Below are 22,953 nucleotides of genomic sequence, written 5' to 3'. Positions count from 1 at the left end.
TAGGGTGGATTGCCCTCTCCAGGTCGGGGGTCAGGTCCTGCCTCAAGTGGAGGAGTTTAAATATCTCGGGGTCTTGTTCACGAGTGAGGGAAGGATGGAGCGCGAGATCGACAGACGGATCGGTGCGGCGTCTGCAGTAATGCGGACTCTGCGCCGGTCTGTCGTGGTGAAGAAGGAGCTGAGCCAGAAGGTGAAGCTCTCGATTTACCAGTCAATCTACGTTCCTACCCTCACCTATGGTCATGAGCTGTGGGTCGTGACCGAAAGAACGAGATCTCGTATACAGGCGGCTGAAATGAGTTTCCTCCGCAGGGTGGCCGGGCTCTCCCTTAGAGATAGGGTGAGGAGCTCGGTCATCCGGGAGGGGCTCAGAGTAGAGCCGCTGCTCCTTCGCATCGAGAGGAACCAATTGAGGTGGCTCGGGCATCTGGTCAGGATGCCTCCTGGACGCCTCCCTGGTGAGGTGTTCCAGGCACGTCCCTCTGGGAGGAGACCCCGGGGAAGACCCAGGACACGCTGAAGGGATTACATCTCTCGGCTGGCCTGGGAACGCCTCGGGATCCCCCCCGCAGAGTTGGCAAATGTGGCTGGGGAGAGGGAAGTCTGGGCTTCCCTGCTTAGGCTGCTGCCCCCGCGACCCGACCCCGGATAAGCGGCAGAAGATGGATGGATGGATGGATGGATTATTTAAAAAAGAAAAGAAAGATGCAATAAAATACCTCTAAAACTGAATGAAACCACACTAAAAGAATGTTATTCCTCTGCACCACTGGGTTTTCAAACTCTGAAAACTTCATGGACTGTATTCTTCTCCTGCTGCCTTCCCGTAAGAAAAATATAGTTTAGAATGTTGTCAGAAATGGATACAATCCAAACTAGAACCAGATTTTCCCTCTTCCTTTGTTTTCCAACATAAAAGTTGGTTTTCAAACAATAAATAATTAAATTTATGAGCTGAATGTTTGAATCAAGGGCTTATTTTGGATTAATGCATGTAGAAACTCAGGGTTGTCTCTTCTACAGGTGATGCTTTATTAAAGTCTTTTGGGTTCAGATTTTAGTGCCTGTTTGACTCTTATGAGATCAAATTTGTTAAAAATGTTGAATTTTTCGGTAGACATAATTTGATTTTTAAACAATTTAAAATAATTTAAGAATGATTAAAAATTTTTGGTAAGTTTTAGGAAAACAGAAACATCAGTTTTGTATGAGAACCTTAATTTTTCTGTCTATGTTGTTTTCCCCTTGTTATTATGTACTTTCAAGAGCTGCTTGGAATATCTGGTTTATTTATCTGTTCTTATTGTTTATGCTTGAAATGGTTTAATAATAACTGGAAAATTTCTGAAGAAATTTTGATGGGTGCCGATGAAGCTGCCTGCACCCCAGTGTGTGTGGCAAATGTACTAATGAGTGTGAGTGAGGGGCTGTGAACAGTAGATTCACCTACAGTATAATATTTAGTGTGGCTGTTACAAACATGGCTTACATATACTCAGCTTGTGTATGGGAGAGGAGGCAGTAAAGCGAATGTTCTACTGTGTGTGAGGGAGAAGGTTTGAAAAGACTGACAGGTACACAGGTATGATGTATAGTGTGTATATGTGAGAGAGAGTCTATGAGTAGGTGTGTGTGTTGGCGTGTAGCTGTGTGTGTATGGAGAGTTGGAGGTGTGCTTTGGCATTAATGTATGTTTGTAGGAGTAAAGAAAAAGGAGAGGCTCGCTGACGTGCGCGTCTGTTACTTCCCACTGACAGCAGTTAATGAGAGATAATCATTAAAAACAAAAAGAGTGGATCAATAAAAAGGGTGTTTATTTATCATTAAATGCATCCTGTTTCTCTGAAAGAGGAGAGGGAAAAAAAAGGAAAGGCACGCTGACGCACTCGTCTGCTGATACTCACTACATCAAAACAGTTATTGAGTAGTTTCAATGAAAAACCAATAAACAGTGTGAATAGATCAATAACTGCATCCTGTTCCTCTGAACCACTGTATATTACTGTATATGGGTTGGCGTGTGCGTGATTCCGGTCATCCACACTAAACCGGCTTCCTGCTTGTTAAGGTCGCCCTGACAACAAGGACACTTTATAACTGCCATCTCACTCAAACTGACACATATACAGAGCACAGAGATGAACAGGACCGAATGAAGCCCTCGAACAACCGAGCGCTGTTCGAAAACTAAAAGTCGTATCAAAATAATTCTTGAAACGTGAGCACCAGAAGACTTTCAGGAACACAGGGATGTGATTTATTCTGCCCTATTTTGAAAGGAATTTAAACGGCGGCAAGTTAAAAAAAAAAAAAAAAAAAACGAGGGCAAATTTTCAGTCCGGTCAGATTTGAATAGGGCTTCAATGGGAGGAAAAGTAGGCTTTCTAACCTTTGTAGCTCCAAAACCGTGTGTCTGAACAATTTCGGAGCCGAGGTCTAGGTTGTAGCCAACCTGATTCACAACATTTTGATGCAAAGCTTGTGCATGTACGACAAAAACAATGGGCGTAGGAGCTTTTTGTTTGAGGATTTGAGAAATAAATTTTTTTAGTGTGCAGCTAGAGTGGAGAGGGATTTTAGCCGTTTTCCAGATTTGTCATGAAACGTAACTCGCGATAGCGTCAAAACTGCAAGAGATATGATAAAGTCCGTTAAGATGGTTAAAGTTTCATTTGTCGTGACCGTTTAAACTTTGTATAATGTTCCTAGGTAAAAGTATGGCTGAGCTGTAGGGCTCCAAATTTGGCTGGGTTTTGAGATTTTTTTCCCCGTTCCATCCGGTCAAATCCCATTCATTCCTATGGGACAAAAAGTTGCAGTTTTTTGCGAATTACGTAAAAACCGTAAGACTTTTGTAGAGCAAAAGTCATAGCACATCATTCCCGATCGAAACGCACGTTTTGATATAACTTTAGTGAGGGTGCTGGCAAATTCCTTGGAGGAGATACGAACCGAAAATCGGGCAGAAACGGGAGAAGTTTAAAAATAATAAGATCACGGAATAAACGCAAAGCGATAGTGATATGTGTGCCTCAATGCTTTACAGCACTGAGGCACACATATTGATAAAAACTTTACGGTTTAAAGTTAATGAGAATGTAGTTTTAATTTTGCTTCAGTCCACGGGGGGGCACTACTAACATCTTACTGAAACTATAGCTGTTGTTAAAATGAAAGAACAAGAAGAGAACCCACGAAGAAGAGCATGTCCGACCAGTGGGAGCCAGTTCCTGGTCCCACTAAGATGGACTGGTCTCATCAGGGAGCTCTGCAGGCTACTGGGCATCACACCGCGGGCCTGCAAGCGCCTCACACCGCAGCGGAGCTCCCCGCTCCGCGCTGGACTCCTGCGGCGTATGACGGCGACCCGTTCAGGCTGCGGAGCGACTTCTCCGCGCTTCCTCCAGGAGGAGCAGGTTTCGGTGGACCTCATGGGGGAGCCGGTCTCGGAGGACCCCCATTCCCACCCCCTCCGTATGGCTTCGACCCTTTGGTCCCTCCACCTCCCTTCGGCTGCCCTCCCCCCGACCCATTCACCGCCATCCCGGCCCCGGTAAACGTCTACGACAGCGTGTCAACGCTTCAGGGCTTTTCTACTCAGTACAGAACCGGACCTCCGCGGTACCGCCGCGAGTCCGAACCGGACTTCAGCCAGAGACGGTATGAAGACCACCGAGGGAGGCCCACCCCTGGAGGGATGGGGCCCTCCAAGCTCAGTGCTGGACCACATGCGGAGGATGAAGGGGATCTGGAAAGAAGGCAGGACAAACAATGGCTACGTGGGTTCCTCCAGAGAACAGGTAAGACCAGGAACCCCGAGAGCCGGCAGGACCAGACACAGCCCATCTCTGTGCCCGATCTCAGGGAGGGTCTGTACGGGGCGGCCAGGCTCCTCTCACGGCTGGAGGAGATCTGTCACTCCCTGAAACAAGACCTGGATGAAGGTGGGGTGTGGGAAGACTCCATTCACACCGCCTTCCAGGTGAAGAGGCAGCTGCAGGATAAGCTGGGCCTCCTCTCCGACTCCGCAGATCGACTGAAAGCAAAGCTGTCCCGGCTCAGACAGAGGAGGGCCCGGGGCCTGAGGGCCCGACGGCAGCTGCAGCTGGAGGCCGAGCAGGCAGAGGAACGCAGCTCTGAGAAAGAAGCTGCCATAGATAAGTGGAGGATGAGGAGGATTCAGCAGGTGGAGGAGAAAAAGAAGGTCAGAACATGTGTGAGACTGATGCAGAAGAAAAGATGAAGATTGTTTATCAGGAGAAGAAATGAAGGTTTTGTTGTTTATCAGGATCGAGAGCTGAAGGCAGCTGCAGATGCCGTCCTGTGTGAGGTTCGAAGGAAGCAGGCGGACGTGAAGAGGATGCAGGACGTCCTGAAGTCTCTGGAGAAGCTGCGCAGGCTGAGGAAGGAAGCGGCAGCCAGGAAAGGTGGGTTCTCCATGGGTTGATGGAGGAGGTTTCTGTTGGACCAGCTCTGACTGTTCATGTTGCCAGGTATTGTCACCGAGCAGCAGTGTGATGAGGCCTTTGCCTGCCGGCTGGAGCAGATCCGGTGTGTGTTGAGGAAGAGGACGGCACTCTACTCCGCTGAGGAAAAAGCCCTGATGGTGATGCTGGAAGGAGAGCAAGAGGAAGAGAGGAAGAGGGAACGGGAGAGACGAGTGAAGAAAGAGTGGGAGAGACAGTTACAGAGGAGACGCAGAGTGGACGTCATGTTGTTTGGAGGTAACTGGCCGGACTGGGTAAGAAGGCCGTTTCCTCAGCAACAGCCTCAGTTTCCCTTCATGTGTTTGTTTGCAGAGGATCTTCCGGCCGCCGGCGTCCTGCAGGCGTTCAGAGAGTATTACAGCCAGGCAGAGGTGTCCCTGCAGGCTCTGCTGGAGATCAGGTACGTCTCCAGCCTCACTCAGGAAAACCAGAACTGCATTAGTCTTTTCTTTGCAGAAGATAAACAACTTTTCAGATGAAGAAACATTTTATCATCTGATGGAGAACAGGAATCTGATGCATCAACATGTCTGTAAAAATGTAAAAAGTAGTTCCGGGATGATGTTTTAGCATTGTTGGCGCCTCTTCTTTTAACATGTAGGAAGGGAGGATAGCATTTGCGGTTTTGGGACAGGAATATTGACACGTTCCGGTCTGATGCAGGATTCTAGCCGCTCTGCAGTCCTAGTTGCTGGAATTTTTTTCGGCTTTTAAAGACACACTACAGAACTTTTGCCATGTTTTCAGCATCCATCTGCCATCCTACCTGACCTGTAATCATTTCTTTGTTGAATCAGCGATGTTATAGGTCTGGGCGATGAATCGGATTTTAATCTCAATTACAATCTGGGTTTTCAACAATGATAATAATAAAAGGGTGTGATTATTTTTCTCTCTGCAGTTTCCTCTCCTGCTGTCTTCAGCTGCTAATCGAGCGTCTCTGGCGTTGCAGCGCTGTGCTGTAAACTCCTCCCACAGCCGCTTTGCTTTCATTCAGACACTGTTGCCAACTTGGAGACTTTCTCTCTAAATCTGGAGACTTTTTTTTGTTAAAAGCGACAAATCTAGCAGCTTTTACTGGAGTTATTAGAGACTTTTCTGGTGTTCTGGCGACTGACTTGAAGACACATATTGTCCTGCAGTTACTGTAAGGAAGGAGCAGCGGGAGCCTCTCCCGTCCTAAAGCACTCCCAGGCGGCCAGTCTCAGTCGGCTCCGGTGTTTACCTTCATGACAACTGTGGGGGGAGTGAATTTTTTTTCTAACTCACCCGTTTTAAAGTAATTTAATCTTGAAGTTTGGCATATTTAGGGGCGTGTCCTTTTGATTGACAGGTACTCGATCTCCCGCTTCAAGTAAGAAGAACGTAGAACAACCGCGGTATTTAGCTGGTTAACAACATGACTTAGCTTTAGCCCGCTTACCTCCGTTAGTTGGTTAGCTCCTGTTATCTCCGGGTTAGCTCGGTTAGCTCTTAGCTACAGAAAGCTCGGAGTTCACTTGATGTCAATCATCCACCATGACGCTCACAGCCCCCCTCTCAGCTCCACCTAATTCATTCATTTATTCATTCATTCATTTTCCAAACCGCTTAATCCAATTCAGGGTCGCGGGGAAGCTGGAGCCTATCCCAGCTGGCTTTTTTTGGCGAAGGCAGGGTACACCCTGGACAGCTCGCCAGTCCATTGCAGGGCCACACAGAGACAAACAACCACTCACACTCCTCAGCTCCACCTCTTTGACCATATTTATTTTTTCCGGGCGAGATGACACGCATGCCCCTGCCAAGATGGCGATGGTAGGAACCGCCCACCGAGCTTCAATTCAGCTCTTCAGAAACCTGCAGGTGACGTCACGGAGGCTCCGCCCATCTCTTTATATACAGTCTATGGGTGAATGAGAGAAACGCAGTGCAGCCTGACAGCGGTTGTTTGGCATAAAACGTACATCGAGGCCAACGTAAAATAGTTCTTATATAAGCGGTAAAAGCAGATTAAACAACTCGAACCCGTGCATTAGACGGTTATAATATGAGGTTATGACAGCTTCGCTGTCACACGGACCGTTACAAAAAATCATTCCTGCCCACCTCAAAAGGATTGTTCAATGCTTCTTCCTTGTGTCTTAGATAACATCACGAATGTTACCAATGTTATTTATGTCCTCTCAACTGTCGAGAACACTACGACGCGCAGCGTTGTTTAAAAATACTGGATAATTTTGTTAAATAATATAGATCTCAATTTCGGTCAAAATCATCGTGATTATAATTTCTGTCATAATGGAGCAGCCCAAACTGGCTGGTTTGCATGTTCAGACCAGCCAGTTCCTTATTATCCCGTGAAGTGAAACTGCTGCAAAGTCACGTCGCGTCCCGGCTGTAAAAGTTGTATAGTGTCGGGTTCTCAGCCTCAGGATGCTGCAGTGGCTCCAGAAATCCACATACAGATGTCACTGTGTCGTCGAACACGTCCCAGACGCGAAGTTGTAAGGTCAGAAAGTTACGAAATGTGTCTTCAATGCAGAAGAGCAACAGCACCCAGCCTTGTCCCATGCATACAGATTCCTCCTGATTCTCTGAATCTTCTGATGATATTTTACATTGTAGACGGTGGATCTTCACAGCCTGAGGAACATTTTTCTGAATGCTTCGATCCAGTTTGTCTCAGACTGGTGGATTTCGGTCCATCTTTCCACCTGAAAGGGCACAGGGACAACAAATGGTTGATTTGAGAAGTTCTGTCAGGATCCTGGGTGGAAAAGCCTGTGGACACGGAGATCTGCCCTACCAGGCCACTAATGTTTGTGCAACCGCGCCCCCTACTGGCTGACTGTAAAACGGGGTCCACTAGAAAACCAGCAGGTTATCCAGACTCCAAAGTTCCAGTTTCCAGACCTCCAAGTCCGAATCCAACCCAGGCACCTCTTCTGCAAAGTCACTTGTTTAACGCTTTATTAGAAGTTAAAATCTAAAAGTGAAAGTTCCCCTGCACCCAGAAAAACTACTGATATGATCCTCATGAAGCTTCACAGTAAATCATTTCCTGTGGAGATCAGTGCTTCTGGTTCTGAAGCTCAGAGTCTTTGTAGGTTTATTACAGCATCACTTCTAATAGTTTAAAGGGTTGTTTTCACCCCAAAAGCAGTTTGTTTTATTTCCACCAAGCATGGACTGAAGGTTTGTTTCAGCTGTATCACACAGCTGTATCACACAGCTGTATCACACACTGAGCGGCTCTCGTTGGACTCTTCCAGTAGAAATCAGGTGCTGTGTCATGGCTTTGATGATGTGGTTTTGTTTCAGGACGGACTGGGATGTGTTCCTGGTTGCAGCAGATCATCCTGATGGTTCCTGGGTTCCTCAGAGGTGGATCCTGCCAGACGCCCCGTCAGACCAGGTCTGGGCCTCGGCTCTGCAGGCCGGCGACGCGGACTCCGGCGTAGAAACCACATGCCAGTAGTTTCCTGAGAAGCGGACGAGGACGACGTTTCATGTTTTGTTTTTTAGTTTAGAAGAATGTTTGTTATTTTCTTAGAGAAAATAAATGAAAAGAAGGAGTTTTGTGAGCCGCTTGGTGTTAAACCAGTTTGTTGATGTGGACTCCATTCATGCTGGTAGCTCTGGGACATCCTGTGGTACCAGCAGAACACTGGTCCTGGAAGTAAAGAGCTGCTAATACAGTTCCAGCCTCACATGGAAAGTTTCAGGCTTTGAGGGATGAGCCTGGAAAACCCACTTCTGAGAGTTTTTCATGGCCTCCCTTTAGGTCTTGATTCTTCCGTAGACCACCAGATCCTCCTCTCACAGCTGGAGCAGTTTTACATTGGTTCTAGACATATCCAGCTAATTAGACCTTTACGTTGGACCGGTACTCTGCAGGTCTCCTCTTCGTAACAGAGTCTCACAGGGATGCATCTTGGGCCCTCTGCTCTTCTCGTGCATGTTGCGTTTGGGTGGAAACGGCATGATATTTCATACCGTCGCTTTGCAGACGGCCTGCCGATCTGTGAAACATTAAAATCAGATGACCAGGCTGCTGGAGGGAAAGATTTAAGCATGAATGACACCGAGCTTCTTAAATCTAAATGAAATGAAAACACAAGTCATTATTTTTGGAAACTTGTCCCTTCTTGATGATGCGTTCAGTGTTTTAGGTTCAGACTTCCCGACGTCGTCCCATGTTCATTGTCTGATTATAGAAAGGTCTTTTAAGCTGTCTGAGCAGGTCAGAGGTGTCTTTACCACTTCAGCCTGCCTGAAATAACCAGAAGCTCGTTCATTTGTCCGTCATGTCCTGTTTGGATGACTGCAGTTAGCTTTATTATAGTGTCGACCAGTCATCTCTCCATCATCTCCAGTTTAAAACACAGCAGCCCATACTGGGAGGTCATGTGCTCCATCTTTGCTGATTGGCTGTGTTACATTTTATTTTTTTAACGGCGTAAAAAAGCTCCTTCACATTTATCTGAGTTAGTTATTAAACTGAGCTCTATGTGGCGCTGTGCTCAGCTGGGATCTGACTTCCTGCACCCTGTGTGTTATTGGATTACCTCAGAGTGCCAGCAGCTCCGACGCCACACAGGTAGGCTCTGATTCTGCTCTCTGTTGAAGGAATGACAAAATATGTGACTTTTACAATCTTTTTACACTTTTCTTAGTTTTAAAATGGCAATAATAAAACAAACAAAAAAAAACAGTTGAGAAAATAACAGCATTTTAAAATGAAGCTACTGAAGAGATTGTCATGGAGTTTCAGCTGCGTTGAAGAGATGAAATTTCCTAAAGAAAATTCCATTTTCCATGATTTTCCAATCATTTTAGAATTTTAACACCAGTTCTGTGAATTAGCCCAAAATGTCAAAACTAAACAAAAACTTACACATCTGATCTTAATGACAAAAATCATTTAAATCCCATTTTATGTCACATTTATACTTAATAATCAGATTTATTTTTGGCAGCTGGCCTTTTATTTTAAAGTTTGATATTTGGCATCAGATTGTCCACTTTGTCAGATTGACGGCGTTTTATGGGACAGCCGTTGCCATTACATTTACATTATTTGTTTTGGTTGAAAAAACAAACAAACTGGACTTTAAAGTGTTGCATTAACGACATTCCAATAGTTATATGAGGATTTTATTTCAGGCTGACGTTCTGTTAACATTCTGACTTTTTTAAAGAGTTTTATAAAAAATATTTTCAAAGCAGTTCATTTAAATGTGACGTGTTTTTGCCTTGATGATCAAATGTTTCAGTTTCCTTTAAAGGATCTGTTCGGACTTAAAACATTGTCGTAAAGTCAGTTGTTGAGGTGACAATAAGATATTCTGCAGCTTCACCAAACTCTGGGACGGATCCCCCTCCGGCTTCCTGGAACCAGTCGCTTCTACTAGAACTGGTCATTTCTTCTGGAACTGGTTACATTTACTGGAACCGATCACTTCCGCTGGAAGCAGTTATTTCTGTTGGGATGTTTTTGGAGCAACATTTAGATCTAAGTTCATGTCAGAGATGATACTCTGAGCCTCAGGAGCATCTGTCCTCTCTTCTGCTGGGTATTCTGGACCATCTGCTGGAGGTTCGGGTCTTTCATGCCCAGATGGGACAGAAGCTGAGCTTTCTGATGTCACACTGGATTTGTGAGGCTGCATCCATCTGCTCCCTTTGTGCTCCAGGAAATCCAGACCTTGTTTCTTTCATGGCTGCGTGGGTCACATGGTCTCTGCGTCCTCCTGGCTGTCATCTCTGATCCCTCCACGAGTCTCCTCATTGTGTAACGCGGCACCGATATAGAAAGATAAAGGTGGAGGCAGACGGGATCAGTGGAAAGTACATCTGATATAGACTTCAGTTTTAATATTATGCAGCAGGATTTCAGAGGTTGTTTACTCTGAAAACAACTTTTACTGAAAAAAACTTTATAATCCAATCCAACTTTATTTATAGAGCATTTTTAAAACAACACAGTTGACTGTTCACAATCCCAGGCTCAACAACATTATAATATACTTTAAAACAACAAAACTATTAGTTACAGTAACACGGAGTGATCTGCCGACCTCACGGGGGGTCAGGGGTGAAGGACTGGAGCAGGTGGGACAGGTTCTATCCGGCATGTCGCCTCCGGGGAGCTAAAGCAGTAGACTCACCGACGGCCATCCAAGTTCACATCACACAGAGAGTCCAGTTTTAGACACAGAAATAACTCCATCAAAACGAACAATTTGTTATTAGAAAACGTTCCTGTGACATCAGGACACCTCAGATTAAGAGCTAATAATCAGCTGATTATTTACAATGAAAATATGAAAGGCTGATTCTGGAGCTCAGAAACTAAATAAATGAAAATTAATACAGAAATAGAAAAATACTTTATCAGCAGATTAATGTACTAATAAATTCTGCAAACATTTAATAGAAAAAGTATTTTTTTATGAAGTTCTGCATAAAGTGTGAAATAAATGTGTATTTGAACCGTTTTCCTATGTAATAAAACTTTATTTATTTGGTTGCTTCTGAAGTCCCTCTGGATGGTCCCACATCATTTACGTCTCTTTTTAAAAAAATTTTTATCAACATCTAATTTATTACTTTTGAATTCAATCACTTTTCTTCTTCTTTTATTTTTCCTTGGGAAAAAAAAAACCTTCATGACCTCCTAGTTTCATTTAATCCTCCATTTTCTTCCTCTTCATTTCTGTCAGGAGCATTTTAACCAGCTTTCATACTTCTGTCTGGCAGTCCCCCTCATGATGATGATGATGATGATGAAACTGTTTCACTACACTAAGGAGGAAGACCAGGGGATGTTCTGGTTGTATGATCTTGTCCAGGTTTCTACTGTGGCTTGAAGAAAAACATCACAACAAATCCTGCTTGACCGTCTTCATCCTCACTGTGAGGAAACACACCGTGGTCTGGGAACTATTGATCAGGGGATTATACATCAGGGGATTACTGATTAGGGAATTAATGAGTAGGGGCTTACAGATTAGAGGATTGTTGATCAGGACCATCTGGCTGGGTTAGCTGCAGCTTCCTGACACCAGTTTGTCTTCGGCTGTGTCTCATTGTACAGGCAGTATGGACGGTGTCCCCCTGAAGACGCTCCAGGCCGCTGTCTTACAGGAGGTGAAAGATGATGTCAGAGTTGCGATCCCTGATTACATGGACATTCTGCGAGAGACAGAGGTAAGACCTGCTGCTGCAGCTGGACATGTCTCCAGATGCATTTACATTTGATCAACAGCATATTAAAGTCTGTTGCTGAGCAGAATGCCAAAGAATAAAAAGGGCTTTTATGATGAGTTTTAAAAATCAGGCAAGGAAGCTTGTCTAATGTGGAGAGGGAGCTTTTTCCATGGTTTGAGAGCAGCAACTGCAAGAAAAGGGGGATGGGGGCTGTTACAAAAGCAACTGGGATCAAACACCATCACTTTGGTTTTTTCCTTATAAAGAGGAAACAGGACAGCATTCCAGATCAGATGTCCTCAAGACATACCAAGTTGCAAGAGAGAGAGAGTATTCTTCTGCTTGAGTGACTCATTTACCTGTCAGTATAAAGTAATCGGTGATGCAGACTCCCATATGGAAGTGTAGCAGAGCGACATTTCCAAGACCTCCAGTTCAGTACCACAGATGCTCACTAGATGGTGGAACCGAGTCACTAAAGTGTTGTCCATGGTGTCAAAATCTGCTGCAAAGTCCAACAACACAAGGACAACATGAGAGGATGTTATTTATCAAACCTGCCTCGGTGCTGTGCAGAGTTTTAAAGCCAGATTGTTCAGCTAAAGAGGACATGTATATGTCCGTGTAAAGGAGCTGTGCCTGAAAAAGATTCAACAACGTCTTCATTGTGAGGTTTTATGTACCAGGACATCCATCAATTTTCTAGACCACTTGTTCCCTTTAAAGGTAGCAGGGAGGCTGGAGTTCCTCCCAGGAGGCGAGAGGCAGGTACACCGTGACAGGTACACCTACTCAGGTGGCCAGTCTGTTACAGGCTCTAACAGGACATCATTTAGCAACACGGCTTTGTCCTTTTATCTGCAGGACATCATGACATATTGTCTGTTCCTCATAAGTTGTTAAAATGCAGCGAATACAAACTCAGATCGCCTCGCCAGACAAAAGAAAAGTCAGAATGAGTGAAAATCTTCCTGCTTCCACATAAATGAACGGGTCCGCAGCAGTAAGTCATGCTGAAAAATGAACCAATCAGCATCACTAGAGCTCCTGTAGAAAGCTGTAAAACCTGCAGGTGAGTTTTAGAGCTAATCAGTTTTAAGAACGGACAAACGGCACAAACGGTAAAACAAAGCTTGGATAATTCTCTGGCTTTCTGGCCTTGTTAGCCTCTCCTGTTAGCTTTGGCAGCATCACTGGGTGTGAAAGAAGCTTTTTACATACCTGCTGTTGGTACCAGCAGAGTTGATGGTGGTCTCCTGAAGTTTTCTTGGTCTTAGCCCACATGATGTTCCTGCATGCTAATTTAGCTCAATCTGAGAACAACAGCAGAAGAATGAGAAGAGGTTACTTGAGGAAAGGATTTCTGTGACTAACGTGCTTTTTGTCCATGTGACAGTATGAATTCAGTCTGGAGAACTGGGTGCTCACCGGGCTACAGAATGGTTTCAGCAACCAGCACCAGCCCCAACCCACCTCCTCCTCAGGACTTCTGCCTTCTTGCCCACCATACTGGATGATGTTCAGCAGCCCACAGCAGAGCCGCCTGGCCAGCCGCCACAGCTCTGATTTCTGGGAGCCCAACCCTCGACAGCGGTCCCACAGCCTCAACCCCGCCGTCCTGCGCGTCAACTTCACCATCCCAGACTCTGACGATGAAGCAGAGCTTCCTGCTGAGCCGAGCCCACCGCCGACAGCCGGCCCGGTGGGTGCACAGCCCGTCAGTCAGAGGAAGCCACAGAAAGCCTTCATTCCTGACCTACTGAACCCTCCGTCCTGTCTGAGCAGCCTGCCGCATCAGCGCAGGAAGAACCTGCGGCAGTGTTCACTCTCAGTGATGGACACATCCACACAGTCCAGCACCGCAAGACAGTCCCAAAACCCGGTGTCCCACAGAGCCCACAACATCAGAGCCAACACAGTGGACATCACCATGAGCGACCAGTACACAGAACATACGGTAAGAAGTCAGCTGAATCCTGCACTATGCTCAGAGCACAAGTCTATCAATAATCAGGGCCGGATTAAAAGTGCACAGGCCCCTGGACCCAGAGTGTTCCAGGGACCCCTTTCCCACCGCAACATCGTAAAAATTGTTATTGATACAATGTGAAACAACATTTCTAACATGTCTCAGTCAGTAGTACCAATAGCAAGACACTAGACACTGTGGTGTAACTATCTAGCTTTTATGTACATTTAGCTTCATGTCCAAGTTGCTGGTATATGCCCTATGTGGGCCCCAAGCGGGCGTGGGCCTCTGGGCCCATGCCCATAATGCCCATTGGATAATCCGGCCTTGCCAAGAATGCCCTCAGATCCATCTGGTCTGAGGAGACGTAGCATTGTAAAGACCAACAGCTCATGTCTGCTGCAGGTGATCCACATTCTGTTATATCCTCCACCAGAATCTGGAACTTTCTTCCTGTTCTGGAGGACAGAATGACGTCATGTTGTCCTTGGGATGTGGTTGGGGACATGCAGCTCATTCTCGACAAATCAGTCGCACCGAACTTTATTCTCATTGGGCTCTGTGAAGTATTGTGTTATTGGTATTGTCACCAACTCAAATCTGTCACGAAGCTGGTGGTGTGGACCCAAATGCAGAGATGGAGAGGCAGGCAACCCAGGGAATACTGAAAAATATTTTATTCACTAACTGACAACAAACACAATAAACCAGCATTGAGAACATAAACAAAGGGGTATTAATACACAGAGGGAACAACAAGGAACAGGGGAACTGAATCAGAAAATCAGGAAGCAAAATGGGGATAAGTACACAAGGGAACAAAAGTACAAAATAAAACAGGAAACAATGAAATAAAGCGACAAACATAACCTCATGACAAAATCAGCCAAAGAAAAATATACAATTACTTAATAATTATTTTGGCAAAATACTAGTCGCGCAAACGGATTTGGCATGAAAATGTACCCTCTTTTTTTTTTAATTTTTTTTTTTTTTACAATTTTAGAATAAGAGATCTTAACTTGTCTTGGAAGGCTGCACGGTGGCGCAGTGGTTAGCAATGTGGCCTCACAGCAAGAAGGTCACTGGTTCGATCCTTGGCTGGTTTGGTCAGTGGCCTTTCTGTGTGGAGTTTGCATGTTCTCCCCGTTTATGCGTGGGTTCTCTCCGGGTACTCCAGCTTCCTCCCACCATCCAAAGACATGCATGATAGGTTAATTGGTCACTCTAAATTGCCCCTAGGAGTGAGTGTGAGCGTGAGTGGTTGTTCGTCTCTCTGTGTGTGGCCCTGCGATGGACTGGCGACCCTGAATTGGAATAAGCGGTTCGGAAAATGAATGAATGAATGAACTTGTCTTGGAACAACGTGCTTCCTGGACGAGGGCAGAGAGGCATGCTGATGGCAGCAAGAGTGTGCACAATGATGTCCAGTTCCATCTGATCAAATAAACATGGGTGATAGCCACATCAAATACAAAATCATTGTAAAACAGGTGATGTATATCAGCTCGCCTATTTAGGAACAAAGCTTCAAGCTCTTCCGAACGCGCTGGGTTTTCATAACTAAGCACTTCCAACAGCCCGGAGTCCTTTGTTCCGACATTACCAGCAGGTTAGGGGCCTAGGTCCAACTTTTTAAACCAATTTCCGGTTTGCTCTACTCTTGTTGTTGTGATTCTTTACTTTTTTGTAGTTCTGAGAAAAATAGTTCTATTCCTGAAAAGGTTATAGGAACTTCAAATAGTTCCTACAGTGGGAAAGCGGCTACAGAGAGGGCCCAAGATGCATCCCTGTGAGACTCTGTTACAAAGAGGAGACGTGCAGAGTACCGGTCCAACGTAAAGGTCCAATTAGCTGGATATGTCTAGAACCAATGTAAACTTGCTCCAGCTGTGAGAGGAGGATCTGGTGGTCTACGGAAGAATCAAGACCTAAAGGGAAGCCATGAAAAACTCTCAGAAGTGGGTTTTCCAGACTCATCACTCAAAGCCTGAAACTTTCCCCATTTGATCTCCATGTGAGGCTGGAACTGCATTAGCAGCTCTTTACTTCCAGAACCAGTGTTCTGCTCAAAAAAATAAAGGGAACACTTAAGTAACATGTTGTAGATCTGAATGAATGAAATAATATTTTTCTTAAATACTTTGTTCTTTCCATAGTTGAATGTGCTGACAACAAAATCACACAAAAATGATCAATGAAAATCAAATGTATCAACCTATGGAGTTCTGGATTTGGAGTTATACTCTAAATGAAAGTGGAAAAACACACTACAGGGTAATCTAACACTAAGCACATGTAGACTGGTTGGGCCAACTCACATGTCCCCTCCAGGACCCCAAAGAAGGTATAGAGCTGATCCACTGTTCTGTGACCAGGACGAAAATCACACTGCTCCTCCTTAATCCGAGATTCGACTATCTGATGAACCCTCCTCTCCAGGACCCCCGAATAGACCTTACCAGGGAGGCTGAGGAGTGTGATTCCCCTGTAATTGAAACACACGCTGTGATCCCCCTTCTTAAAAAGGGGGACCACCACCCCAGTCTGCCAGTCCAGCGGCACTGCCCCAGATGTCCACACGATGCTGCAGAGGCGTGTCAGCCAGGACAGCCCCACAGCATCCAGAGCCTTAAGGAACTCCGGGCGGATCTCGTCCACCCCCGGGGCCTTGCAGCCAAGGAGCTTTTTGACCACCTCAGCGACTTCAGCCCCAGAGATAGGAGAGTCCACCCCTGAGTCCTCCAGCTCTGCTTCCTCATCGGAAGACGTGTTGGTAGGATTGAGGAGGTCTTCGAAGTATTCCCTCCACCAACCCACAACGTCCCGAGTTGAGGTCAGCAGCTCCCCACCTCCACTGTACACAGTGTTGATGGAGCACCGCTTCCCCTCCTGATACCCCGGATGGTGGACCAGAATCGCCTTGAAGCCGTCCAGAAGTCTTTCTCCATGGCCTCGCCGAACTCTTCCCCACACCTGTGTTTTTGCCTTGGCGACAGCCGAAGCCACATGCCGTACCCATCAGCTGCCTCCAGAGTCCCACAGGCCAAGGAGGCCCGATAGGACTCCTTCTTCAGCTTGACGGCATCCCTCACTGCTGGTGTCCACCAACGAGTCCTGGGATTACCGCCACGACAGGCACCAACGACCTTACAGCCACAGCTCCGGCTGGCCGCCTCAACAATAGAGGCACGGAACACAGCCCATTCGGACTCAATGTCCCCCGCCTCACCTGGGGCATGGTCGAAGCTCTGCTGAAGGTGGGAGTTGAAGCTCGCTCTGACAGGGGACTCTGCCAGGCATTCCGAGCAGACCCTCACAACACGTTTGGGCCTGCCAGATCTGACCGGCTTCCTCCCCCACCATCTGAGCCAATCCGATGATACGACTACAAAATCGATCATCAAACTGCGGCCCAGGGAATCCTGATGCCAGGTGTACATATGGACACTCTTATGTTGGAACATGGTGTTCGTTATGGACAATCCATGACGAGCACAGAAGTCCAATAACAAAACACCATTTGGGTTCAGAGGGGGGGGACCATGCCTCCCAATCACTCCCCTACAGGTCTCACTCTCATTGCCCACGTGAGCATTGAAGTCCCCCAGCAGAACAATGGAGTTCCCAGAAGGAGCACCCTCCAACACTCCCTCCAAGGACTCCAGAAAGGGTGGGTACTCTGAACTGCTGTTTGGTGCATAAGCAGACAACAGTCAGAACCCGTCCCCCCACCTGAAGGTGGAGGGAAACTACCCTTTCATCCACCAGGGTAAACCCCAACATGCAGGCACCAAGCTGGGGGCTGATGAGAATGCTCACACCTGCTCGGCGCCTCTCACCATGAGCAACTCCAGAGTGGAAGAAGGTCCAGACCCTCTCGAGGGTACTGGTTCCAGAGCCCAAGCCATGCGTCGAGGTCAGTCTACCTATGTCTAGCCGGAACCGCTCAACCTGACGCACAAGCTCAGGCTCCTTCCCCACCAGAGAGGTGACATTCCACGTCCCTAGAACTAGTTTCTGCAGCCAGGGATCGGACCGCCAGGGTCCCCGCCTCTTGTTGCCGCCCAGCTCACATTGCACACTGCTCAGAAATATGGAGGTACTCACAAAGCAAACCAAAGTTAGAATTAAGTATTGAGCTAACCAAACAGACATCCTGCTGGAGTTTTTGTGGTGGTTCTTAGAGATCTTCACCTCATATTGTGACTCTGATTATGATCCTGCATGACCATTAACAAAGCTCTCCCTCACAGCAAAGCTAGCTGAAAGAAGCAAAGAAAAACACTCAAACAAGTAAATTTTATCATCTGATGTTACCAGATGATAAAATCTACTTGAGTGTTTTTCTTTGCTTCTTTCAGCTAGCCCAGGTCCATCTCATGAGGCTGGCTGATGCTGTCAAGCTAGGACATGGTAGAGTGACTGCCATGTGCAGACTGAACCCTGAAGAACTCCATCAGATACAGCTGAACTCCAGCAGGGACCAAGTTCTCAGTTGCACTGTTAATGTAAAGCATTGTTAACGAGGAGTACTCTCACATCACCAGCTATATTTGTAGTCAGGTCAACATGGGTCTGATGAGGGGAGGCTTGGTTTTGCTGACATCTTGCGGTGTCTTGTCTTTCTATTTTATTCTAGTTATTTAGACTATGCTTTTTATCAAAAGCGACTTACATATGGCTAAATGTCAATATGATGTTATCTGGATGAGGAAATCGATTCTAGCCATCCAGCCATCTCCTGCATGTTTTCAGGGATCAGCGAGCTAAAAATAAATGGTGTAAATCTGGTGCCTGAATCCAGACGAGCTATAAAAGGCTGGTGAGGATTAGAAGATCCGTGTCCTCTGTGTTGCTCAGTAGAAGTGCAGGCCAGGACACCATGCTGCAGCCTGACAATCTGACTCCTGATACTGCCTTTGGTTGTAGTACATGGTCCACTATTACCCACTACCATCTGTTCTTCTGTTTAGATGCATCACAGTACAGATCCTCCTGAGAAACCCCCCACTGTCTTCCCTCCCCAGGATCTCTGCTCTGCCTTGGACTCATCGGCAGAACTCCTGTCAGCTCTGAGCCCAGAGGAGAGGGACCTGCTGGGGGTCATCACGGCTCGAGGCTACCCCCTACGTACTGCTATCATCACCCTGCAGAGAATGGGGCAGCAGACTCCAGATCAGGTCAGGGTCGCTGCCTGGGCCTAATGTTGTTTAGTTAGAGGTTGAATAGATAAACTCAGCATTTTGTTGAAAATCAGTAAAAAAACAAACATCACCCCCCCCCCCCCACCCCCCCACCCCCCCCCGCCAGATGATCTAATATAAACAGCACAAAGCTACGAAACACAGATCCAGTCTGAGTCGATTTAATCCAGAGACCAGAATGCCACAGCGTGTTTTCCCCATGACGTAATCTGTTTACTCACAACACAGTGAAGCTAACACCATAAACATCATCACATAACAAGGTCAACATCTGGATTTAAACCCCCATATAGCAGAGTAAACATCGGGATGTAAACCATCATATAGCAGAGTAAACATCTGGATGTTAAGCACCATATGGCAGAGTAAACATCTGGATGTAAACCACCATATAGCAGAGTAAACATCTGGATGTAAACCCCCATATAGCAGAGTAAACATCGGGATGTAAACCATCATATAGCAGAGTAAACATCTGGATGCAAACCACCATATAGCAGAGTAAACATCTGGATGTAAACCACCATATAGCAGAGTAAACATCAGGATGTAAACCACCACATAGCAGAGTAAACATCTGGATGTAAACCACCATTTAGCAGAGTAAACATCTGGATGTAAACCACCATATAGCAGAGTAAACATCTGGATGTAAACCATCATATAGCAGAGTAAACATCTGGATGTTAAGCACCATATAGCAGAGTAAACATCTGGATGTAAACCATCATATAGCAGAGTAAACATCTGGATGTTAAGCACCATATAGCAGAGTAAACATCTGGATGTTAAGCACCATATAGCAGAGTAAACATCTGGATGTTAAGCACCATATAGCAGAGTAAACATCTGGATGTAAACCACCATATAGCAGAGTAAACATCTGGACGTAAACCACCATATAGCAGAGTAAACATCTGGATGTAAACCACCATATAGCAGAGTAAACATCTGGATGTAAACCACCATATAGCAGAGTAAACATCTGGATGTAAACCACCACATAGCAGAGTAAACATCTGGATGCAAACCACCATATAGCAGAGTAAACATCTGGATGTAAACCACCATATAGCAGAGTAAACATCTGGATGTAAACCCCCATATAGCAGAGTAAACATCTGGATGCAAACCACCATATAGCAGAGTAAACATCTGGATGCAAACCACCATATAGCAGAGTAAACATCTGGATGTAAACCCCCATATAGCAGAGTAAACATCTGGATGTAAACCATCATATAGCAGAGTAAACATCTGGATGCAAACCACCATATAGCAGAGTAAACATCTGGATGTTAAGCACCATATGGCAGAGTAAACATCTGGATGTAAACCACCATATAGCAGAATAAACATCTGGATGTAAACACCATATAGCAGAGTAAACATCTGGATGTTAAGCACCATATAGCAGAGTAAACATCTGGATGTAAACCACCATATAGCAGAGTAAACATCTGGATGCAAACCACCATATAGCAGAGTAAACATCTGGATGTAAACCACCATTTAGCAGAGTAAACATCTGGATGTAAACCACCATTTAGCAGAGTAAACATCTGGATGTTAAGCACCATATAGCAGAGTAAATATCTGGATGCAAACCACCACATAGCAGAGTAAACATCTGGATGTAAACCACCATTTAGCAGAGTAAACATCTGGATGTAAACCACCATATAGCAGAGTAAACATCTGGATGTAAACCATCATATAGCAGAGTAAACATCTGGATGTTAAGCACCATATAGCAGAGTAAACATCTGGATGTTAAGCACCATATAGCAGAGTAAACATCTGGATGTAAACCACCATATAGCAGAGTAAACATCTGGATGTAAACCACCATATAGCAGAGTAAACATCTGGATGTAAACCACCAAATAGCAGAGTAAACATCTGGATGCAAACCATCATATAGCAGAGTAAACATCTGGATGTTAAGCACCATATAGCAGAGTAAACATCTGGATGTTAAGCACCATATAGCAGAGTAAACATCTGGATGCAAACCACCATATAGCAGAGTAAACATCTGGATGTAAACCATCATATAGCAGAGTAAACATCTGGATGTAAACCACCATATAGCAGAGTAAACATCTGGATGTAAACCACCATATAGCAGAGTAAACATCTGGATGTAAACCACCACATAGCAGAGTAAACATCTGGATGCAAACCACCATATAGCAGAGTAAACATCTGGATGTAAACCATCATATAGCAGAGTAAACATCTGGATGTAAACCACCATATGGCAGAGTAAACATCTGGATGTAAACCACCATATAGCAGAGTAAACATCTGGATGTAAACACCATATAGCAGAGTAAACATCTGGATGTAAACCACCATATAGCAGAGTAAACATCTGGATGCAAACCACCACATAGCAGAGTAAACATCTGGATGCAAACCACCACATAGCAGAGTAAACATCTGGATGCAAACCACCACATAGCAGAGTAAACATCTGGATGTAAACCACCATATAGCAGAGTAAAGAAACCAGTGGAACCTGACTCATAACTGCTGCAGAGTGTAAAGGAGCTTTATCTGAAGTTAGATTATGTGATGTTCAAACTCCATGTTTGCTGGGTTAAAATGGAGTCCAGATGTTCTCCTGCATATATAATCTGAATTCAGATATCAGCAGACATTCAACATGAGCTGCAGGATCACTGCAGGAGAAACCTGAGGTTTTCAGACTGTCTTGTGCAGGGGTGGCTACCATCACTGTGGTCTCACGCAGATTGTGTTTCACTGACGTCAGACTGGATTAACTCATGTTAGTTGCTCAGATCTGTGTATGAATACTCTTTGACTGAACTAATGCAGGACCTACTTCTGGTGCCAGGTCATCTCTAAGGAATGTGTTTGTTAAGCCACTTGAACCATTCAAGCAGAAAGAAGTTAAGATATTTTAGCATCAACAAGGTGATTCATAACGAGCTGTTGGCAGGATGTAAAGTAGGACTTTAAAACATTTGTGGAAACTGGACATAAGGTGGAAAAAAAGGAAAAGAGCTGAGCCTAAGAAAATGTCATGGATGCCTTGTAAAATGACAGTGAAGTAAAAAATCCCAGCAAAATTCCTCTCAAAACCTTTGTGAAGAATTTGGCTATGATTGACTGTGATGGCTAACTTAGCGTCCGCGCTTCTTTTTGCATCTGTCTGTAACCATCTGGGACGTGAGGAGACCAGTTACTGGCTTTTATTTTGCTTTTAACGCTGAAGATTACCAGCATCCAGCCTTGTACCAGCATACAGAGACTCCTCCTGTTTCTCTGAGTCTTCTGATGATATTTTACACTGTAGCTGGAGGATCTTTACAGTATGAGTAACATTATTCTGAATGTTTAAATTCAGTTAGTCTCTGATTGATGAACTTCTGTCCATTGTTCCATCTGAGAGACTCTGAAATGTTCTTATTATGGCTAGTTATGTTACTGAGCTGTCCCCAGTTACACCAGTAAAAGCTGCTCTATGTGTTGCTGCATCAGACTGACAATCAGCTCATATTTTATTTCAGGTCTATCAGTATGTAGATTCTCTCAGGAGCCATGCTGGTCACATGACCTCTCATCTGCACACTGTGTGTAACATTTGTATTTGTCTGCAGGTGTTGAGTTACCTGGTGTCGTGTGAACACCTGTGCCAGCGGGGTTATGACATGTCTCAGGTGGAAGAAGCTCTGGAGATGTTTCAGAACTGTGAAACAAAGGTAAGGCATTTAACCCTTTAAATGCCAAACAAAGAAAAAATGGGGAGAAAATTCTCATTTAATCTGAAGGTTTTTTTTCCCCCTTTAACAAAATGTAAAACAGTCAGCAAAAATACTTTTATTTCTGTTACCATGTGACGTCATGAAACTTTTTCCCTGCAATGTGTTGAACGTGATAATTTCTTGCTGCTCAGGCGGAGGAGTTCCTTCACCTGCTGAGTCAGTTCAACGAGATGGGCTTCCAGCAGAACGCCATCAAAGAAGTTCTTCTGGTGCACGAAAACCACTGCGAGCGTGCGCTGGAAGAGCTGATGATGCGCGTGGCATGAAACGCGGCGCGTGGCCCATGAACATCGCACCAGCAG

The 22,953-nt window shown here is 45.4% G+C and overlaps 2 protein-coding genes across 2 annotated transcripts; both read left to right on the top strand.

Annotated features, from left to right (window-relative positions):
• The first annotated feature begins 3,202 nt into the window (after positions 1-3,202).
• Positions 3,203-7,974, top strand: pdcd7 (programmed cell death 7). Its single transcript, XM_079242435.1, has 5 exons — positions 3,203-4,204; positions 4,289-4,427; positions 4,494-4,724; positions 4,800-4,887; positions 7,791-7,974. Exons 1-5 carry the CDS (start codon positions 3,206-3,208, stop codon positions 7,945-7,947), a joined length of 1,614 nt encoding a protein of 537 aa, XP_079098561.1. The 5' UTR covers positions 3,203-3,205; the 3' UTR covers positions 7,948-7,974.
• Positions 7,975-10,892: 2,918 nt separating this feature from the next.
• Positions 10,893-22,917, top strand: ubap1lb (ubiquitin associated protein 1-like b; the record flags this gene model as incomplete). The annotated part of the gene is made up of 5 exons (XM_079255801.1): positions 10,893-11,681; positions 13,078-13,638; positions 18,627-18,833; positions 22,487-22,588; positions 22,783-22,917. The coding sequence occupies exons 1-5, from the start codon at positions 11,574-11,576 to the stop codon at positions 22,915-22,917; spliced, it is 1,113 nt and encodes a 370-aa protein (XP_079111927.1). The 5' UTR covers positions 10,893-11,573.
• Between the last annotated feature and the right edge of the window lie 36 nt (positions 22,918-22,953).

Source organism: Telmatherina bonti, assembly GCF_933228915.1.
Source record: "Telmatherina bonti genome assembly, chromosome: 1".
NCBI lineage: Eukaryota > Metazoa > Chordata > Actinopteri > Atheriniformes > Telmatherinidae > Telmatherina > Telmatherina bonti.
This window is presented reverse-complemented; position numbering and strand designations above follow the sequence as displayed.

Bases quoted from the DNA above. Each gene is read 5' to 3' on its own strand.
- pdcd7 (XM_079242435.1), top strand. From the start codon at position 3,206: ATGTCCGACCAGTGGGAGCCAGTTCCTGGTCCCACTAAGATGGACTGG. The intron at 4,428-4,493 runs GTGGGTTCTCCA...TCATGTTGCCAG, and splicing joins GGAAGCGGCAGCCAGGAAAG to GTATTGTCACCGAGCAGCAG. The intron at 4,888-7,790 runs GTACGTCTCCAG...GTTTTGTTTCAG, and splicing joins CAGGCTCTGCTGGAGATCAG to GACGGACTGGGATGTGTTCC.